At 43.2% G+C, this 20935-nt stretch overlaps 1 protein-coding gene across 1 annotated transcript in view; it reads left to right on the top strand.

Annotated features, from left to right (window-relative positions):
- RTN1 (reticulon 1) overlaps positions 1 to 20935 on the top strand; it is a 225860-nt gene that overhangs the window by 125542 nt on the left and 79383 nt on the right. The window contains exon 3 of the mRNA XM_042943389.1: positions 3276 to 4004. Within this exon, the coding sequence (XP_042799323.1) occupies positions 3276 to 4004 (729 nt within the window). The remainder of the gene's footprint in view (positions 1 to 3275; positions 4005 to 20935) is intronic.

Here is a 20935-nt window from a genome sequence, read left to right as displayed (position 1 = left end):
ATGGTGGCATCTGTGACTTGGTAAACTGGCCCATGTTCACCTTTCCTTTTATCATTCTAAATTATATTGTCATAATTAGCAGCAGCAGCAAACACATCTCCCCAGGCAGGGCAGTTCTAACCTTCCCAGTTTTTATAATCTGTTCAGTTATTTTTGCTGACTCTTTCTAGATTTGCTGGGTCAGTTGTGACACATACTAACCAGTATCTCAGCTACAGGTCCATAAATTTTAAAAGCAAGAGTACAAAAAACTTCTATTTTGTTTTAGTTTTTTTCCCTGATTCCTCTTAGCACTTTGTTAAACTTTTGGTTCCTATTAAGAACAAAGGATAGCATCTATAATTTCTACTGAGGTTCTTTTAACTCATATTAAGGATGGATTCTTTTCAGGGTAGTACCTTCACCTGCCCAAGATGAAAGGCATTAGGGCCTTTCATCCCACACCCCACAGCTGTCTGATACCATCCTATTCTTGAGTAAATAAAGCAAGATCCTTGAGCCTTTTCTGAGTGCTGTACCTCAGTGGTTTTCAACTGGAGATAGGGTTGCCAAATAAAACACTCATATTTCATAGGATATCCTTACACTTAAAAAATTCAAAGCTTAGCACAGACTCAAATGTGACTGGATGTCCTGTGTTTTTATTTGCTAAATCTGCCAACCCTAACAGGAGGTGACTTTAGAATTGCCCTTGGAGTGGGGCACCTGGCTGACTCAGTCGGTTAAGTGTCTGACTCTTGATTTTGGCTCAGGTCATGATTTCATGGTTGTGAGTTTGAGCCCCAAGTCCAGCTCTGAACTGACAGTGTGGAGCCTGCTTGGGATTCTCTCTCCCTCCCTCTCTCTCTCTCTGCCCCTTCCTCACTTGCGTTTCCTCTCCCTCAAAAATAAATAAAAATTAAAAAAAAAAATTACCCTTGGAGATACAAAATGCAGATGGTTAGGCCCCTCCAGACTTATTTCTACTAAAGTCAGAATTTCTGAGAGCTGTTCTGAGCCATACATGTGATTAAGAACCACCGTTCTAAAGATGTGAGCTAGTCCTCACATCAGCTCTTCTTTATCGAGGACCTCCTGGGCACAAGACATTGCACTAGGTGCTGGAGATATGACAGCAAATGAAAAGATGTTGGTTGCCCTTTGCGGTCCTGGTGCTTTCGGTCTGGGGTCGGAGAAAGCAGGGGAGCGTATGGAGACAGACATGAACGAAGTCATCACATAAACAAATACAAAGCCACCCAGGGCTCTTAGTTGTGGAAAATGAGTGGACACTAGCCAGTCTCCTGAACCATCCAGCACCAGGTCGGCTTGCACACAGGGCAGGCTGCCTTACAGGACACTTGTAGCCTTTGAGCCCCAGGCCCTGCCTGCCTGTTTCGTGGTTTCCTAGGAATGGTGTACAAGCAGTGGTGATGTTGGTCAGACCCCTTGGGCCTCCTTGTGATACCTAGAAATCATTGCAGCTCCTACCTCTGGGCCTTTGTACTATCTGTTCCCTTTGTTTGGCATGCTTTTTCCTCTAATTATCCTCATGAGTCACTCTCTTACCTCCTTGAGTGTTGAATATAGGTTACCTTCCAGATGAGGTCTATCTTGACTATCCTATTTAAAATTGCAAATTCACCCCACCCTGTCCCAGCACTCCTGATCCCTAAACCCTACTCTACTTTTTTTTTTTCATAGCACTCAACATCTTCTTATATACTATATACTTTACTCATTTATTATATATAGTTGATGTACTGTGTTCTCCCACTAAAATATAAGCAGAAATTTTGTTACCTGTTTCATTCATTAATATATCCTAAATACCTATGAAAAAATTTTTTAATGTTTATTTTTGAGAAAGAGAGAGAGAGAGAGCACTGGCGAGTGTGGGGGGAGGGGGAGAGAGAGAAGGAGACAGAATTCCAAACAGGCTCCAGGCTCTGAGCTGTGAGCACAGAGCCCTATATGGGGCTTAGACTCACAAACTGTGAGATCATGACCTGAGCCAAAGTCAGACACTTAACCAACTGAGCCACCCAGGTGCCCCCCAAACACCTATAAGAAAGCCTAACCTGTAATAGATGAGTGAATACTGTCAGGTTAAAGGATAAAATCAATCCTGCTCTATAAAGAATTAGACAAATCTAAAATGTTTGATCCATTGAGGTTCTCCCACAGTCCTAAAGCAACAGATGACCTAGCCATAGTCTGCTCTCCTTACCACCCTCCCAAATCAGCGACCTCAAAGCTTTGGAGAAATGACGAGTATTTCTTGCTTATAAAAGGGCCAGAGACTACTGTCTGAGATATTCTGAAATAAGGACCTGCTGTATGGCAAGGGAAAAACCAAGCTCCTGAAAACTGTTGTCATGGTGTTCCCAGGTAGTCTCGTCTAAGGGAGAGAAATATCAGCAAGATTGCTGGTGAAGTTTTCAGGCCATCTGGATAAACATCAGGCAGAAGGCAGGCATTCACCCAGGGGACTGGGGGTGATTCTCAGGTTTTGTTCTTCTCAAGAGGAGGGGAGGAGAGGAAAAAGAATGATGGTGGGCTCCACCATCCATTAGAAACCCAGGGGGGATTGTGCATTATGGTAATCTTCACAGCCTGCTTGGTAGAACTGGCAAAACCTTTCTCTTATATTGCCCTACTTTGTTACACGTTTCACTAAAAATGAGTAAAAGTATTGATTCTTTTGGGAAATGTAAAGCTCAGAAGTCATTGTGTCCAGACCAAGGGACTAAGGGACTTAGGGTCCAGACTAAGCTTTCTTTGCTCACTGAAGGAGGCAACATGAAAAGCAATGGACAAGGAGTAATGGATGATGTTCAGATTTGTTGATATTGGTGGGCCACATTAGAGAGTTATATACATCAGATTACCTGATGAAATCTGTGAACTTGGAACACTTCCCTGAGAGAAGGTATCCGAAATTAAAACCATGACTTCCAGGATGTTTGCCACATTGAAAGAGAAAAACCAACCGAGGTGCTGTTGCTAAGAAATTGCTTTGTCATTTTTTTTTAAGTAGCTAGATTAAGATAGATAGGTATGTAAAGCGCTGATTAATTGGGCCATAACAGTAATTAGCCTTCTCCTTCAGGTGGCCTGCCTTTTCAGCATAGCCCTGCAAACAGACTATTTTTGTGCTAATGAGATAAATGTGTTTCTCCAGCAACAAGAAAACATCTCCCCTAATGGAATTTTGTTTTATTTCTTCTCTCTATGTCCATCTGTCTGTCCGTGTGCGTGCCTCTCTGGCTCTTTTTTGCTTTGTGGGACCACAGAACCATCTGCTGCAGAATCCCAGGGAAAATGCAGCATCTCCGAGGACGAGCTGATCACTGCCATTAAAGAAGCAAAGGGGTTATCCTATGAAACGGCGGAGAGCCCACGGCCGGTAGGCCAGGTGGCCAGCAGGCCCGAGGCCAAGGCCAGGTCCGGGCTGCCGGCCATCCCCAGCCCCCTGGACCACGAGGCCAGCAGCGCCGAGTCGGGGGACTCGGAGATCGAGCTGGTGTCCGAGGACCCGCTGGCCGCGGAGGACGCGCTGCCCTCGGGCTACGTGACCTTCGGACACGTGGGCGGCCCGCCGCCGTCGCCCGCGTCGCCGTCCATCCAGTACAGCATCCTGAGGGAGGAGCGCGAGGCCGAGCTGGACAGCGAGCTCATCATCGAGTCATGCGACGCGTCCTCTGCCTCGGAGGAGAGCCCCAAACGGGAGCAGGACTCGCCCCCGATGAAGCCCGGAGCCCTGGACGCCATCCGGGAGGAGCCCGGCGCCCGGGCCGAGGAGGGCGCGCCCGGCCCCTTCCCCAAGTTCCCCTCGGCCGCCCCCCAGACCGGCCCCGAGCTGCCTTCCGGGGACCGGGCTCCGGCGCCCGACGGGCCCGCGGCGCAGCAGCGCAAACCTGCGGAAGCCACGAGCTCCGGTCCAAGCCCGGCGGCCGCCCAGGGCCCTGAGCCGCGGGGTCCCGGCGTCGCGCCTCCTCTGCTGTTCTTCAGTAAGCAACAAGGTAAAGTGACGCTTTCCTCATTGAAGCGACTTGTCTGCCTAGTAGTGTTCTTCCCCTGGGTGCTCCTAGGTACTCAGCCTGGCCTGGCTGGTCGACCAGTTGCCCAGAGAACAGCCAGGGGAGAAGGGTGAGGAGATGACGAAGAGAGCGGGCTTCCCAGCTGGGACTTGCGTGGGAGGCACGTGCTCCAGGGGGCCGCGCTGTGCTGGCTCAATCCCCGCCCCTCCCCAGTGATGAGCACTTTTGTGGACGCGCCTGGATATCCTGAATGAAGGGAATGTGTCCTTGCTTTCATCCCGGGGTTGGATTTCCTCACTTGGGAAGGGTGGGTGTTTTGTGATTGTCAAGGCTCATTTCCAATCTCCCACCCCTCAGTGATGGAGAGTGGCTGCATCGACCCATCATTAGCACATCTATTTCGCACCCAAATTCGCACCCATTTAAATGGCCCCGGTAGCATCTCAGCACCTTCCTCTCTCTTACCCAGGGAACAAGGCATTTGGACCTTGATAAAGGTTTTTGTGTCCCAACTAGTCAGGAAAGACAGGGACCAAAGTTAACGCCAGAATTTCTCTTGTTCTTCGAGCAAGACCTAAGTTGATTTTTAAAGTCACATATAATTGAGGATGATTTTAATTTGGTCGTTATAATCTTCCGGTGAGAAATTTTCCTGTGAGTTGAAGACTTCAAACGGGCGAGAAATGGAAGTCGTTTTGTGTTACAGATATTTGTACGTGAAGAGCGTGTAGCATTCTTCTTCCCAAATCATCGACTACACCTGACTGCAGTTGTGTTACAGAATTCAGAAAGGAATCAAAGAGTCAGTGAATAAATTAAGCCCTGTGCATTCTAGTTCATGGGCTGCATTGAGGGAAAGGAGGGAACCTCTCTCCAGCTCCTGGGTGGAGAACACCCAGGTAGAACTTTAAAACAAACCCTAAAAGCACAGCTTTATTCAAAGTCCCCTTCCACCCATCTCCTCTGCTTGTCACTTCTTTAGGAGTATTTTGCCTTTGCGGGTAAATGATTTCAAGAGTACACCCTCCTTCCTGTGTATATGCTAACCCAGTGATCTTGGTGGTGATTAAAGTGCTTCATATAAAAATAGAGGGCAAAATCTTTCCCATTATAGATTGAAAGCTAGCTTCTAAATTCTTTAAAATTAACACATTGGAACAGGGGAATCTAGAGGGATGTAATAAAAAGATAACCCTGCTGCATGGTTACTGGTGGCTTAGACACATGGCATTATCATGTAGGGGCTGATATAACTGACTTTCAATTTCCCAAATAACTCTTCCCTGAGAGTTTAAAGTATATTTAGTGTGTGCAATAGTGAGGATATTTGATGACATTTAACAGTGGCAGTGTGTGTTTGTTGGGTGAATATTGAAACCAATTTGGATTCTTTTCCTACCACTCTGACCGTGATGGGGATGGACCCTGAAACTTGCAGGGAGCCCTGGGGAATAGCATAAGCACACACCCTGTGCCATCCCTTCCGGTCCTGAAGCAGTTGAGCTTGAGTCTTGCTGAACCTGAGTTCCTATCACTGTACTTCAACAGACCCGTATTTCCATTTTATCCCCTAAATAGCATCCCTGAAATAGTCACCATGTGTGCAGCGCTGTTCAAGTATATATATTCTCAAAAGCAAATAAATTGGGAAGCTAATAAGGAGAAAATTGAATTGTGCAGGCCCATTTCTCTCCCTAGTAAATCTGAGAGATAAGTGTGACAGCTGGGACTGACTGAGTGACCAGACGTCTCATGAAGAGCTAAGGCGATGGACAACCGCAGCTGTGAATGCAAAGGCTTCCGAGCCAATTCTAGTGTCATTCTAATCTCTGTGCAAGTTGCCCCATATGGCTTGGACCCTCTGCTGCCAAGTTCAGACATTAGAGAGAAGAGAGTGGCAGTCTTTTCAAATGATTCAGGCATGCCAGGGTGAATAACCTCTGCTCTCTGCACCGAGGGGTCCTTTGAAATCCAGTCTCCTGCTGAAACTTACCGCTCAGCTGCATTATGTATAAAGAGAGTCTAAAAGGCCTTTCTGGGGCAGCCAAGCACCCGAGGTCTTGGGCGGATGACTCAGCGCTGCCAGCATGTTATCTGAGCTCTGAGGTTCCGCCTCGTCTCACCTGCTCCATCTCAGCAGGTGAGAGGATCAGTGCTGCCCAGCATCCCCCAGGCCGTTCTTAATCACTGTCAGTGGACAGTAGGATTGTGCTCACGTCAAGCAGGACTCTGTCAGCAGTAAAGTCAGGTCAGCTTCGGTGGTTTCCTGCTCTTGCCCACTGAAGCCTCTGGCCGAATGAGTGCATTCAAGTTCAAGTATTCACAGCATGCTCATCTCCCTGGCTTTGGAGCCATGTTGCTGAGGCTGAACTAAGTTGCAGAAAGGTCCAGAAATATTTATTTAGAATAAGGTTTGGCAAATACCTGATGGCATCGTAATATGTACTGTCAAGGAGTTTCAGGGTTTACTGGTGCACACGCCGTGATAAGGTTTATTTTTGGATCTTTTTGCCCTTCAGAGGCCTCTAGAGCTATTGCACCGGAGGCGAAATGCAGTTTGTCATATTCCAGTTCCCTTCCTCTGTGCACCCTTGAACTTCTGCTGCCCTATAATTCTGCTCTCCCACGCCTTCCAGGAAGGTCTGTGAGGAACATCAGAATCTGAGAACATGGATAAGTTTTCATTGCCGCAAGGTTGACCCTGACTGTTAGGAACATCTGAGTGAAAAGCCAATGAAGAGAGTCTCAATAAAACACTGATACCCAATGTGACTCATCAGGATGTATGTGTGGTATTTACCAAACCTGTAGATTTTTTTTTTTATCAGTGTTCCTCATGGTTCACCTTCTAGGGAACACATTTTTGGGAAATAGTGTTCTCTTCCTACTCACGAACTCCCTACATTCTGATTTCTTTACCTTGCAACTCAAAAGTATGGTGCTTGGACCAGCCATGTGAGTCTTATGTGACAGCTATTAGAAATCTCACTCCATCCCAGACCTACAGAATCAGAATCTGCGTTCTGACAAGATCCCCTAGTAATTCCTAGGCATGGCAGAGCTTGAGAAGCAGTGTTTTAGACTGTGGCAGCCAGCTTTCACATTCCTACCTGTAACCATCCTGATGAAAGTCACCAGTGATACCTTCTTGCCCCTAAAATGGCCTCTTTTGAATCTCATCTTTTTGTCCTCTCTGGTAATTTAATATCATCCTGCTGGCCAGTCCTGAAAACACTAGAGAGAAGGTGTATGTTCAAAATAATACATTTAAACTGCACAAAATAGTGCAAAATAAAAGTTACAGTCCCCCTTCTCCACCATCCTGATCTAATTCTCAGAGATAATCATAGGATTTTGGTTTGGTTTTGCCATTCCTGTTCCTTTCAGAAATTTTCTTGAAGTATTTGGGCACATACAATTTGTTACCGCACAAGTGCTATCACATTGAACTGGCTGCTTTGTAACTTACTTCCTGTAACAGTAAATTCCACGACAATCCCCACTCTCGTGAACATTGTTCTCTCCTTCTCGGAACTTTTTCCTCCTTATTTCCCTGATGTTTCCCCTTCCTGCTCCACCCCTTACTCTCTGACCTCTTTTCTGATCTTTTTTGCCACCTTCCTTCCAGTTCCTGTCTTGCCTCTGAGTTCTGTCCCTGTCTTTCTTTGTCCCTCATTTCCTTGCTGTCCCCCACACAGGTTTTTAGCCACTGCCTTTGGTGCCCCATCTTGCAGATCTCTGGCTTTGGAGAATTCTCCTGAGCTCCACGCCCATTTCCCCTCTGTTGGCTGGACATCCCATAGACTCTCCAAATGTAATATGTTGATGTTATTTGTCAAACTCTGCTCCTTTCCTTCCTCTGTGCCCTTCCTGAGCTGATGACAGGTTATCATTTGGGCTTCACGTTGGCTTGAACATTCAGATCGGGTCTAGATCTAAATAAAGACTCCCTAGCCTGAGACAAGGTTAAAAGTGCAACCTGAATGTAAACACTTCAGTGGAAGTCTTGTGGTAGTGTTTGGTTATAAAATTATCATCCAGATGATCCAGAATGTTCTTAATAGTTGAACGATTATCAAAATAAAAACTACAAAATGTAAAAATCCTCTTTGTGGCACTCTTAAGAAGGCATCCAGTGATACCAGTTTGAGAAATACCAGGTTAAGCCAATGGTCCTCAAAGTGTTGCCTGAGCACCAGGTTTCTCAGAATCTCCTAGAGTACCAATTAAAAAATGCAGGTTCCCACTCTGCCCATACCCCAGAACTACAGAATCAGAATACGCCAGGGCATAAACCTGTACTTTTAATGAGCGTGCTGAAGAGCATTCTGGTTATAAGCAGATGAGCCGGGCAGCCCAGACCCGTAGTAAAAAAACACCTTGGTGAGTGTGCCCCTAGGTATATGTTGCTTTTTAATTAGAGAGACTGAGGGGGCTCTCAGCTGCTTCCATCCCTTCTCATGCCCCGGGAAGCAGGCCTCTGCACCTTTTCTCTCTGTGGACACCAGCTGCAGCAGCTGGAGCTTGCCGGGCTCTGCCCCTCATGGTAGGGAAACGCTTCTCTCTTCCCTGGGGGAGTGATTTGCAGGAAGGCTACCAGATGGAGGTCTTCTAAATAGACCTAACATTTATGATGTTTATTATTGCTTCTCATTATTAGGCCAGATATTGCTTCTGTCCTAAAACATTTGAAGAGAACCAAAATAAGTGTGACCCACTTACTTTTCTTCCCGTAATTCTAAGCAAAAAAAAAAAAAACAAAACCATCTTCTAGTCCCATATTTTATTTGCTTTCATGAGACTGAATTCATAAGTCAGGCTGTCAAGATTCCTGGAGAGTCGCTACCTTTCACAGCGCACATTTCAGAATCATTCTGAGGACTTAGGCCCCTTCCCTTGTAGCGGCTGCGCCCGGCACCAGCTTTCAACAAGACGGACCTGGTAGCTGCTGGATAAAGTTTGGCTTCTGTGAGGATGAATGCAATGTAATACTTAGATGGAGACACTGAGCCTTCCATCTCAGACTATTTCACAACAATTAAGCTACTTTTGTGAGACTTTGCCCCGCGATAGAAGGTGCTGTCCTGGCCTAGGCATCCCAAATGAGACTGCCTGTAAGCCACTCACCTCACTGCCTTTATCTTCTGAAGTAGTCACAAGGCAAGCATTGGCCCAGATTGCATATTGATCTATGATTTTTAAATGGTGACTTCAGAACACTGGGGAGATTTTCTTTTCAGGCTTGGATAGAATTGCTCCACCCCTTGGTGGCCCCAGAGCCTATTCTTTCTAGTGACAGATATTCTTTGATACTTCAGTAGGGTGTGTATAATAAAGATCTGATATGCTGATTACATCTCTGTTATATTTCAGTGTCATTTTTGGGGACGTAGTAAACCCCAACTCCCTAGTAAATTTTGCCTGGGCACAGAGTGGAGCATAGATTCGCTCCTAAGATGGATTCAGGTCAACCTTGAACTTGCCTGTAGAGACAGAGTTCACAGATGGCAAGCATTATGGTGCCTCTAAGAAATAATGACCCTGTTAGATGGTGATTCTGATTCATCATCCAGCTCTTTTACCACTCACGTAAATCATCCTTTCTTGCTGATGTAATCATGCAGCTTGGAGGATATAACTCACATACTTCTAATTCTCAGAGCCAAGACCTGCTCCAGGGTATTCCCCGCCCCTTTCAAATGCTAACCTCACCTTCCACTGAAGTCTGGATGAGATACTCACAGATATAGTCTCTGCATTTCTGGATTCTATCTTTGCAACCCCACAAAACACTCTAATACAGAATGAAATAAATTTTACTGAATGTATGCCAGCCTTGCAAAAGCAAGACGTTACCAATTCATTTATCCTTCTTTTGAGTCAACCAATAAGGTATACTACATGCCTGATGCTGTCCATATAATGGTGACTAAGGCAGACATGAATCCACCTTTGTGGGCTTACACTGGTGGGGAGGAGGGGTTTCGATGAAAAAGGAAATCAATAGAATGATGTGTATGAGAGTGAGAGTTTCCTGGTGGTAGTGACACTTAGATAGGAAGGTCAGAGAAGGAGGAAATTGCGTAGTCCACTATCGCAGGAGATTATTCAAGAGGGGCTCCTGGGTGGCTCAGTTGGTTAAGTGTCTGACTCTTGATTTTGGTTCAGATCATGATCTCATGGTTGTGAGATCCAGCCCCACATCAGGCTCTGAGCTGACAGTGCAGAGCCTGCTTGGGATTCTCTCTCTTAGTCTCTCTCTGCCCCTCCCCTGCTCACGTGTGCTTGCTCACTCTCTTTCAAAATAAATACACATTTTAAAAAAAGAGAGAAATAATTAAAATTCCAAATAACAGAAAATACCAAGCCCAGAGGCAAGAAAGTTCTGGGGTCATTCTAGAAACTGAAAAAAAATGTCTGTGTAGATAGAGTGTGGGAGGCAAAGGGGACAGTGACAAGAAGTGGGATTGGAAGGTTGGCAGTGCCCTTTCATACCCAGACCAAGGTGCAGAGTTTGGTCTTTATATCAAACATTGCAGGAAGCCACCAAAAGATTTTGAAACTTGGAAGTAACATGACCTGCTTTCCATTTTTTTGAGGTCACATTGGCTGTTGTAGGGGGGAAAGATTGGAGGAGGACACGTATGGAAGCAGGAAGGCTGATTAGGAAGGTATTGCAGTAGTGGGGGCATGGGATGATGGTGACTGGGAGAGAGTGGTAGCAATGCAGGTGGAGAGGAATGGATGGATTTGAGGTGGATTTTGGAGACTGACTTCATAGGACTTACTGATGCATTGGATGGGTGGTTGCAGTGATCTTATTCCCAACACCTCTCGGTTCCATTTCAGTTTTCCGTCACCATAATGATTACAAGTAGATGCAAAAAGATTTACAAAGGGAAAAATACCCTAAACTTTGATGCTGTCATTGAATCTGTGTTTTTGTGTCCGCTGCTAGAAACCATCCATTTGGCTGATGATGGCACTGAAATACTCTCACAGTTTGAGCTGTATATCTAGTATATTTCCATGGCCAAGCAGCTGAGGGCCTAATGGTCATCAGTGTGTTTAGATGACAGGGATGTTTGGGTGGCTGGGGCTGGAACTGAAATGAGGGTCAAATATGGTACCTGTGGAGATTAAATAAGGCATGTAGTTAGGTGGGCAGGGATTGTGGACAAGCAAATCAGTTATTTAAATAGAATTAGATAAGAGGCACCTGGGCAGCTTGGTTGGTTGAGCGTCTGACTCTTGATTTCAGCTCAGGTCATAATCCTAGGGTCGTGGCATCAAGCCTTGCATCAGGCTCGGCACTGAGTGTGGAGCCTGCTTCAGAATCTGTCTCTCTGTCTCTCTCTTTCTCCCTCTGCCCCTCTCCCCTCCTCATACTCTTCCCCACCCCCTGACTTCTCTCTAAAATAAAAATAATTAAAAAAATAGAATTAGATACAAGGTTGGATAGAGGCTGGAACTCATAAAAGCTTCAGAAATCCTAAAGTACAGTCCTAAATATGAATAAAAATTATACTAACAAGCAAATTTGTTATACTAACTAGCAAAGAAAAGATAGTACCCTGGCAGAGAGCAGAGGTTAAAGTCAGAGGAAAGGTAGCTTTATGGCAAACCCTCAAATTGGGTCTGAAGGAGGGACAAGCATTCCATTGGGTGTAGTTACCTCAGCCCAAGGCTACGGCTGACCGTGGGCTTTGTCTGTGATTACTCAGTGCTTCGGAGTCAGTAGGCTCTGTAATAGTCCTTCTGAGTTTTAAATGACCTACGCTTGAGGCAGTAGTCCTCCTGTGCCTGGTGAAGTATTGATACAGGAACTTTCTCTCTCCTTGTGGAAATTTGGGACACTTGGTAGGGAGAAAGGATTAGGTGCTCAGTGGAACTGTTTGCTTCTTGTCGACAGTGTTTCTCAAAGTGTTGTTGGTAGGCCATTTATGTCAGAAACAAATTTGTTTTTTAAAATACAAATTCCTAGGCTCACCCCACGGTCTCCTAGTGAGGGGCTTGAGGAATCTGCTTCATTAAGTAGCTTCCAGTGAATCCTAGGCACACCAGAATTGGAGAATGATGAGGGAATTTTGAGGAATTATGAGGCTGAACTTTCAGAACACTCAGAGTAATCTTTGGCAATTTTTTTTCCTGTAGTGCCCCAACTTCTTCAGGGCTTGAGCCAGAATCCTCAAAGTTGGCTTTTCTGTTTGGGCTTAGAGATTAATTAAAATGGTTCTTGTATGGAGTTTAGAATGAAGATAATACTGTTAACTCTGAGACTTCCACCTCCTCATGGGAGAAGGGGAGGGGAGGTCATGTGAGTCTTACCAGCTCACTCTGGAGGATGCTTCTAACATCTCCCGACCTCACAAAGCCTCCAGAACAAAGACCCCAGAAGGACATGGTGGGAACACAGACAGCTAACCATTCACATTCCCAGTAGTGTAGGGCCTCCTCAGTCAGAAGAGTCCCTCAGGTGGCCTCTGTTTATAGCTTGGAAAATTCATGGAAGAGAAAAAAGGCCTGAGGGTGGAGTTGGGCTGTATACTACCAGGCACAGTGAGGAGTTACAAGCTTGATCTCATACAAGATAAAAGATTTCACTACCACTAATGATTCAGTTCAAAGCTGCATATTCTGGTAAATATAGCATTCTGGCTTAAGTCTTCCCTTCTGGCAGTTATTTTCTTACAACTCTTGGCTGAGCACTGAAAGCATGGGGGATTTTTCTACACACAAACTAGTAGCAAAAGCAGATTATGTGTTCCCAAACTAATTCTTTTACTTCCAAACTCACTTTTTTTTTTTTTTTTTTACCAGCCCCTAACATCTCAAGGAGATTTGATTCTACACCTTAAAAATGCAGAGGAAATTAAGTAAAGCAGAAGAGTGGTTTTTGTATTCATTATCTCAACTGAGTGTTAATGTCTGTTGCCATCCAGTGGTTGTGATGAAAATATCCAACCTTTACTTTTTAGCCTCATCTCAAACTGCCAGGATTTCAAATTTACAGATCTCTTGGGATATGATGTAAGAAAATATGTCTTTGATTGATTTTACAGTGGCCACTAAATGGCTAAATGGCTGGGCCATTTATGAGGTGATTGATCAGTTAAATTATTATCCATATTGGCGGGGGGGGGGGGGGGGGGGGGGAACCAGCACAAGGACAGTGTTTCAAAAGATATTCCTAAATGGGTAACCTAGTTTTTATCAGAATTAATTTTAAGCTATACCATTTGGCCTGTAACAAACACAAAATATAACATGATGTAGAATTTATGAACCATAGTTTCCTACTAATTGGAGTTTTTGGATCAATGCCCTCATTTTAAATTGAAGTCAAAAACTTAGGTATAGTCAGTTGTTCCAAATGATATTTCAGGGGGAGAAGAACCAGGATTTGAAATAATATCTGATTGATTCGCATCTAGTGCCCTTTTCCAAATAAATTGATTTCCAAGTAGTTTAGTTGTTTTTAAGAAAATCTAAAAGTTTCTCTATGCCAAGTTACTTTAGAATATAAAGATGTAAGATTTATTATCATAAATGTGTATGTACATAAATAGGACTTTTATAATAGTACACGATATGTGCGGCTAGGTCAAGTGTTATCTTTATCAGTCAGCTGGAAATTCAGTCCAGTACCCTGGAAAGGATTTAATTTTTCTTTAATTTTAGGCTAGCCAACTGATAATGAATCAATTTTACATAAAGTCATAGTTTTCTCTAAAGTTGGAAATAAATCATATCATAAGTAATTTGATTCTAGATAATTTTGATATGGGTAAAATGGCCTCATTGTCAATTTGTCCCTTTTATTTTCTTACTCTTCCCCTTTGTTTGAGTCCACATTTTTATGCCCTTTTATATTCCTCTGAACAGAATCTTGAAATTCAGGGTAGATTTTTTTATATTCTGCAAAGATGTGCTCTAATTTCAAAGCCAAAAATCCTGGCTTTGACTTTGATTTCTAAAACTTTTCATGGTTCACATTCTCATTCTTGTGGACACCACACCTTTCCCTCAGATCCCATTAGTGTGTCTAAGAACACAAAAGGACTCCTTGATTGAGAAATCCCCGAGCCAAACCCTAGAAGCTGAGGGCAAAATCCTCTTGAAGAGACACTTTTTGGATTTCAGTGTTACTGTTCATGGGTCACATCTGGACTGTTATGCCTCTAGGATGATACAGATCATTCACTTGAATTGTAAGTTTTATACCTCCAACTGTACATAATATTTGCCCTTATAATTTATATGATGACTATTTTGTGATAGGTAAAGACAGATTTTCTACCACGTTGATACATCCTCTTCCGTAGTACAGTCATTGCTGGGAAGTGGCTTCTCAGTTCGGCATTGCATTTCCCAGCCTTCCTTGCATCTAGGTGAAGCTATGAGCCTCATTCATATCAATAGAGTGTGAGTGGAAGTGAGATGGGTCACATCTGGGGCAATGTTGAAGACACAGTTGTACCTTGTCCTTGAAGGCTCTACAGCTAGGGAATGACAAAGGGAAAAGAAGCGAGGTCCTGGACCAGCTACCTGGAGGAAATCTGCTTGCTAATGCACTCCATGTTGATCGATTACATTAGCTCAAAATAAATTTCTCCCATGGTGAGCCACTGAAATTTTGGGGTTGTTACTATAGCTAGCCTCATCCTGACTGATATGATAACATGGAACATGAGGTTGAGAAAAGCCTACAGTTAGAACATATGTTGGAACACGTGTCCCATAGCTGCACAATTTTATGTCTTGCTTCTCCTTCTCTATACCTATTTTGTACTCTCCTCTACTGATGTTGGTCAGTCCTTCTGCCAGAATTACTGGTAGCATAATTCTGATCCTGTTTGAAAAAGACAATCCTGTCCTCAAGACATTGTGTTGCAACTTAGTGAAATATTGTCAGAAAAATGGAAGAGATCTTTAATAACCGCAGGATGAGTAGCTGGTGCCCTCTGGAATTGTGCAAAGTAAGAAGTAGCCCTCGTGGTGACCATCAGGTTCACCAGAGCAAAAGCATATAAAGTTTTTGTGAGATAAACTGCTGGGAGAACTAGAAAAGTCCCTCTGCCTAGCGCTAGCCCCAGGCAAAATTGGGACATAAACACAGTATTTTAGGGTCCTCTACCTCCCACCACTCTCGCATCCTTCACCTCAACACTGTCCTTCAGCTACTTGAAGGCTCCCAGTGCTCCTGAGGTCTCCTTGCTTCCCTTTCAAAACATGCATTCCCTATATTCCTTATCCTCAGAGTCCTTCATGCTTCCCATTTCTTAGGGTGTACTATACAGGTTTAATTTGATAAACCAATTCTTTTTCATGTGTTAGTGAGCTAGTGTATGACTCCTCCTATGCAGCAGATCTCCAGAAGGCTCTGAAGGAAGGAGCCACCTTAGGGTAAGTCTAGTCCACTGTTTTAGGGAGTAGTTTCCTCAGTCCAAGACTCCATTCCCAGTAGTATATGTTCTGAAACACAAACATATTAGACTCTGGAATAAACTAGGATGCCTTTTCTAAATTTGCACTGCATATGTACCAGGAGAACTACATCCTAGTGTGGAGATCAGTTCATTGTTGCCTGAGTGTGTGATCTCCATCCTAGTGTGGAGATCAGTCCATTGTTGTCCTCTAAGAACTGGGATCCTCAATTAGAATTAGAGCAGGATCCCTGAGCCAGGCCTAAGGTCCTTCCCTCTCCAGTGGCCCCTTGTCTAGATTCCCCTTCTCTGGATTCTGTATGATTTTGGTTGTATATCCTTGTCTTCACTGGGACAAGGACTCAGGGGCCAGCTGGGTTTGGATCCTGTTCCACCACTTACTACTAGCTGTGTAATTTTGGGCAATTTAACCTGTCCGCACTTCAATTTTTTTCATCTGTTCAAAGGGGAGAATAGTACATGCATCACAGGATTCTTGTGAGGGTTAATTGAAATCATAGGTTAAGTAATTACTCTCTCATTTTATTACTATTTAAATATTTATGTTAATAATAATTATACAATGAGATAGGACTTTGGAAGAATCTAGCCCAGTTACTAATTTAATGCAGGAATTCTTTCTACAACATATTCTTTCATAAAATTTCAATTAATAAGTTTATAGGTTTTCTTCATATGTCACAGTTTGATTGGCTGCTTTCCAGTGATTTATAGGAAGTTGACTTGATCTCACTAATAAGCTCCTTCCCAAGCATATTGTGGGACAGGTTGCTTCTGGGAAGGCTTTTTAAATCCAGCTGGCCCAATTTATCTTCTTCTGTTAAGTGTTGATTTTTTTACCCAAAATATATATGCTTAGGTCCCACCCTAAATATCCCAGAGTATAATCTTTGCGTGTAACATCCGTATATCAGAATTTTTTAGAATCCCCCAGGGTGATCTAAAATGCCCATGTAAGGTTTGAAGCCACTGAGTTGACCCCAACTGTGGTATGCAGTTCCCTGAATCTTCAGTCCCATTTGTTTTTTCCCCCCAGGCTTCGGCATTTATAGTTTTCTGACTCTGTCAGGCCATATTGGAGTAACAAACCGCCAAATCTCAATGGCTTAGCTCAACAAATATTTACTTCTAGCTCCTACAGAATCTGCTGCTAGTTGGTGGGGACTCTTCTTTGTCCAACTATAAAGAGATCCAAGCTTCTTCTCTTCTATGCTACCGAATATCAACGTATGGTTTCCCAGGTCACCATGACAGAAGAGAAAGCTGGAGGGGCACGCTCGTTCTTCACAGCTTCCTCCTGGAAATGATACATTTAAGTTTTGCTACCATCCATTGGCCAGAATTAGTGACATGACTCTCTGCTGATGCATGGGACACACTAGAAATTCAATGAGCATGAAGTGCTTATCACAGACCTCTTGAACAAATATCTCTTGTTTTAGAACTTCATAGCACTTACCATTACTTACTATATTATACAGATATTTGTTTGTTTATTTATTGCTTGTTGCTACCATGTAGATTTTAAGTTCTTTAACATCACACACTTTGATTTGCTGCTGTGTCTCCAGTGCCTACAATGGTGCCTGGTAAATAGTAGGGACACACCAAACATTTGGTGAATAAATGAATAGTGACACCAGACACATAGGTGAAGACACTGAAGTATATTATGGGATTTTGTTGTATGTCAGTGTGTTTTATAGCTGTGCTCTTTCCCAAGAGCTCATTTAAATGTTATTGAGTCCAGTGAAAGGTTAAAGAATAATAGGCCAATTAAGTAGAGAATACTGTGTGTGGATCCCCTACTGTTATTCATGAAGAGCATTTACCTCTTGGCTGTGCACTCCTGGAGTGATCAGCTCAGGAAAGGGCAAACGGAGTCAGCAGAGAAAGATGCTTTTCTGCGGTTCAGCTGACATAGCCAATAACAGATTTGAGTTGACAAAGCAGAAGGTGACGACATCACTGTAGGCCTGTGTGCAGCCTTTCTTTGCTGAGCCTATGGAATTTGTACAAGTCCGGTCTATTGAAACTTTATAACCCCCATAAAATGGGAAAACTTTCTGTGGTGAATGCTTCTTGTTATTTTGAACGCAGCAGAACCCAATTTAAAAGCAGGACTTGTTATTAAGGTTGGTGTGGAGACAGGCAGTATTATGGGGTGACTAAGGCATGAGCTCTGGAATAAGACAGATATGGGTTTGAACCCCAGTCTACCAGTTGCTGACCTAAAATTTCCCAAGCCTCATCTGTAAAATGTGGCCAATAATTCCTACTCTTAGAGTTGGAATGAGATTCAAATTGAATTCATTAAAGGATGTTTTAAGGGGCTTAGGTTAGTAGAAGACCGGCACATTGTAAATGGCAGCAGTTATTACCACGTTCCATGGCTGGATCATGTTTTCTATACTAGATAAGGCTGTACACCCCAGCTATAGTCAGTAATGGGAGTTGCCAAGGATACGAGAAAATGTGAGGCAGTGGGGATGGGCTCCCCTCAGTGAATCAGCCTCCTAGTCTTGGAGGCTGGCAGTATGGCAAGCCTCTCTAGCACAGTGGTGGCAGCCCAGCCATGCACCTGAGCTCCATCAGCAGCCCATCCATCTTCCTTCTACACAGTCAACATTACTGTTCCCCAGGATGGGGAGGATCTGAGTGGGCTGCTTCATCACCATCTGATGCTCACCTGTCACAGCCCCTTCTCAGGGACATTACTCCCCTTCATCAACGTTTAGTTCAAGCCACCAGCACAGGCTAGCAGGATGGATTCCTCCCAACACAGAAGAGTGACCAAGGTGGTAGCAGCTTTAGCAGAACCATTAAGGCTACTTTCCTTTAAAAGGGACTGAATTCATAGCAAGCTTAGAATTGCAGATTCTTCTTTCCCAATTCCCCAAGCGTAACTATGCACACAAAGACGATTCATCCCTATGATTTATTTTTATGGAAAGCTACTTTCTGAACAATCAGATTCTTTAGGAATATTTGAAATATTGTTTGGGGAAAAGGTTTAGCTATGTTGTCACGATGATAAACGTGGAATAACCTCTTTAAAATGGATAGGCATATCCTTGAGGGTGTGTTGCTTACATAAAATGCTTCAAATGACTGCCATTTCTCTCAAAAATCTCTTCCACTTCTGTTATATGCTCTCAGCATTCCTAAGTAGGATGTAAGCCGGGCGTCCAATTCAGGGCAGTCTCTTCTTGTCTGCCTGGTCCCATATAGGCAGGTGGACTGGCACCGGGCAGATGGGATTTACACAGAAGTTCTGTCTCCGTCTCTGGAGTTTTCTTGTAATATCTTCCTTGGTTAATGCATTTTGCTTCATCTTTCTTTTCCACCAATTTCATACTTTCAAAAATAATTATGTATTAACTCCCAAAATCCATACAGGGTATTTCATAGGCACTGACAAAGACTTGTCATCCATAACCTAGTATGTATTTTAATTATCCTTTAGAGAAGACAGGGTTATGGTCAGCTCTTCAAACACTTAACTCTTATCTATGATTTGGAAATGAGTACTCCTGGTTCTTTTCAAAAAGCTATTTAAAAGAGGTTATTATAGAAAGTTGCATACAGATTGGAGAAAATACTATTATGAACTACCACATAAAGATAAACAAAATTTAACAGTCATTACCATTTTTGCACACTTGTTTCAATTGCTTTTGAGGGAAGCATTTTAAAATGAAGTTACAGCCATCAAGATATTTTACCTCTATATACTTTAGTGTACATCTCTAAAAATAGGAATTTTTACTTAGGTAACCATGGGACCATTGTTACATCTAATAAAACAAATACCTTCCATTATCTAATGCCCAGTTCGTATTCAAATTCTCTCAAGATTCCTCCAATTGTTTTTTCAGTTGGTCACTTTTTTTAAAAGATTTTATTTTTTAAGTCATCTCTACCCCCAATATGAGGCTCAAACCCATGACCCCAAGATCAAGAGTCACATGCTTTACTGACTGAGCCAGCCAGGCACCCCTTCAGTTGGTCACTTTTAATTAGCCAATGAGCAAATTATCTCTCAGCTTTTATTTTTCCACTACGTTGCCTGTAATAACATGGAACAATGGAGAGTTCCTTTGGGTTGTATGTTATATGATGATCAGATGTATTTCCTTTCTTCCCAATATTTTATTATAAAAATTTTCAAACGTATGGAATAGTTGCAAGAGTTCTTCAGTGCACCTCTGTTTACAGGGTACTATTTTTAATTCCTTCTCTGACTTGCTGAGGTGACTGAGACTGGATAGTGTCTATACCTCGGATTCAGTTAGACAGTGAATATTCTACGGCTTCTTTTTAGGTAGAAGCTTTAAATAATATTTGCAAAGCAGATAGATAGTGTACTTATTACTTTGCACGGTTTATAAATCTTGAGAGTATCTTCTTCTCCAACTGGCAGCCTGTAAATATTATTAAGCCTGACTTTCAGTTGACAGTACTTTCCTGGGGTATCCCCGGAGAGCCAGGTGCTGCACTGTGACAGTGGCACCACCATTGTGGGTTAAGTGAGAAAAATGACAAGCCACCCTAATACTGGAGCAATTGGAACAGGCAGTGTGTTTACACCTTATGCAATGTCAGTTGTATTTCAACATTATCCAAAAATATCATGCAAAGGTACTTGGAAAAGAGAAAAACAAATCTGGTTTCTAAAGCGTCTGTCTGAGGGTTGCTACTGTTGCTATGGAGATCAGAGAAGCAGATTTTCATGGCTTTACCACACTGAGCTTGTTTTTGAACAGATTCATGAGACTGTGGGCTTTTTTTCTCTCTCCTATTCTGGGTGGTTTTGTTAGACGTAACCTTGCCTGAATAATATTAACATATCACTTGTGTGAAAGCACATTAGATGCTAATGCTTGGAGTTGTTTTTAGCAGAGTGATTTAACAGTACAGGATTCGTTTTTTCATTTGAATGTTTTAAAATAGACTGACTCTCCTAATCAGCATTAACATAGAGCTCAGCTTGGAGCATAAGGAAATGCTAGTTTAATATTTTAGTGCCATCTGCTGTAAGTTTCATGGCATTCTACCCCATCTGGCTTATTTGCAGCAATCCCCACCACCACCTCCCGCCGCCACTTTCTTTTTTAGTCTTAGTAGAACGCAGCAAATCTCCTTCCAAATGTTTTATACTGATTGGCCCTGTTTCTTCCTACTGGTCACTGGATGAGGCTTCTGTCAGAGAAATATATTCCCTTGGCTCTAGGTGTCCATTTCCTGACGACTTCTGCTTCAGCCTAGTGGCTGCACGCATGCACGCGTGTGATAATTATCAAGCAGTTAACACATTCCTAGACCTCTCTGCTTTATCTCAAACGAATGCCTGACTCTTCATGAGTGAACATTTGTAAATTCAGCAACATCACTAAATAAATAATTCTGGAGAACCTATCATGTGCTAGGCTCTTTCCTAGGCAGGGTGGGTGGTGGGAGGAGAGG

The sequence above is a fragment of the Panthera leo genome, chromosome B3 (genome assembly GCF_018350215.1).
Source record: "Panthera leo isolate Ple1 chromosome B3, P.leo_Ple1_pat1.1, whole genome shotgun sequence".
NCBI classification, from domain to species: Eukaryota; Metazoa; Chordata; class Mammalia; order Carnivora; family Felidae; genus Panthera; species Panthera leo.
This window is presented reverse-complemented; position numbering and strand designations above follow the sequence as displayed.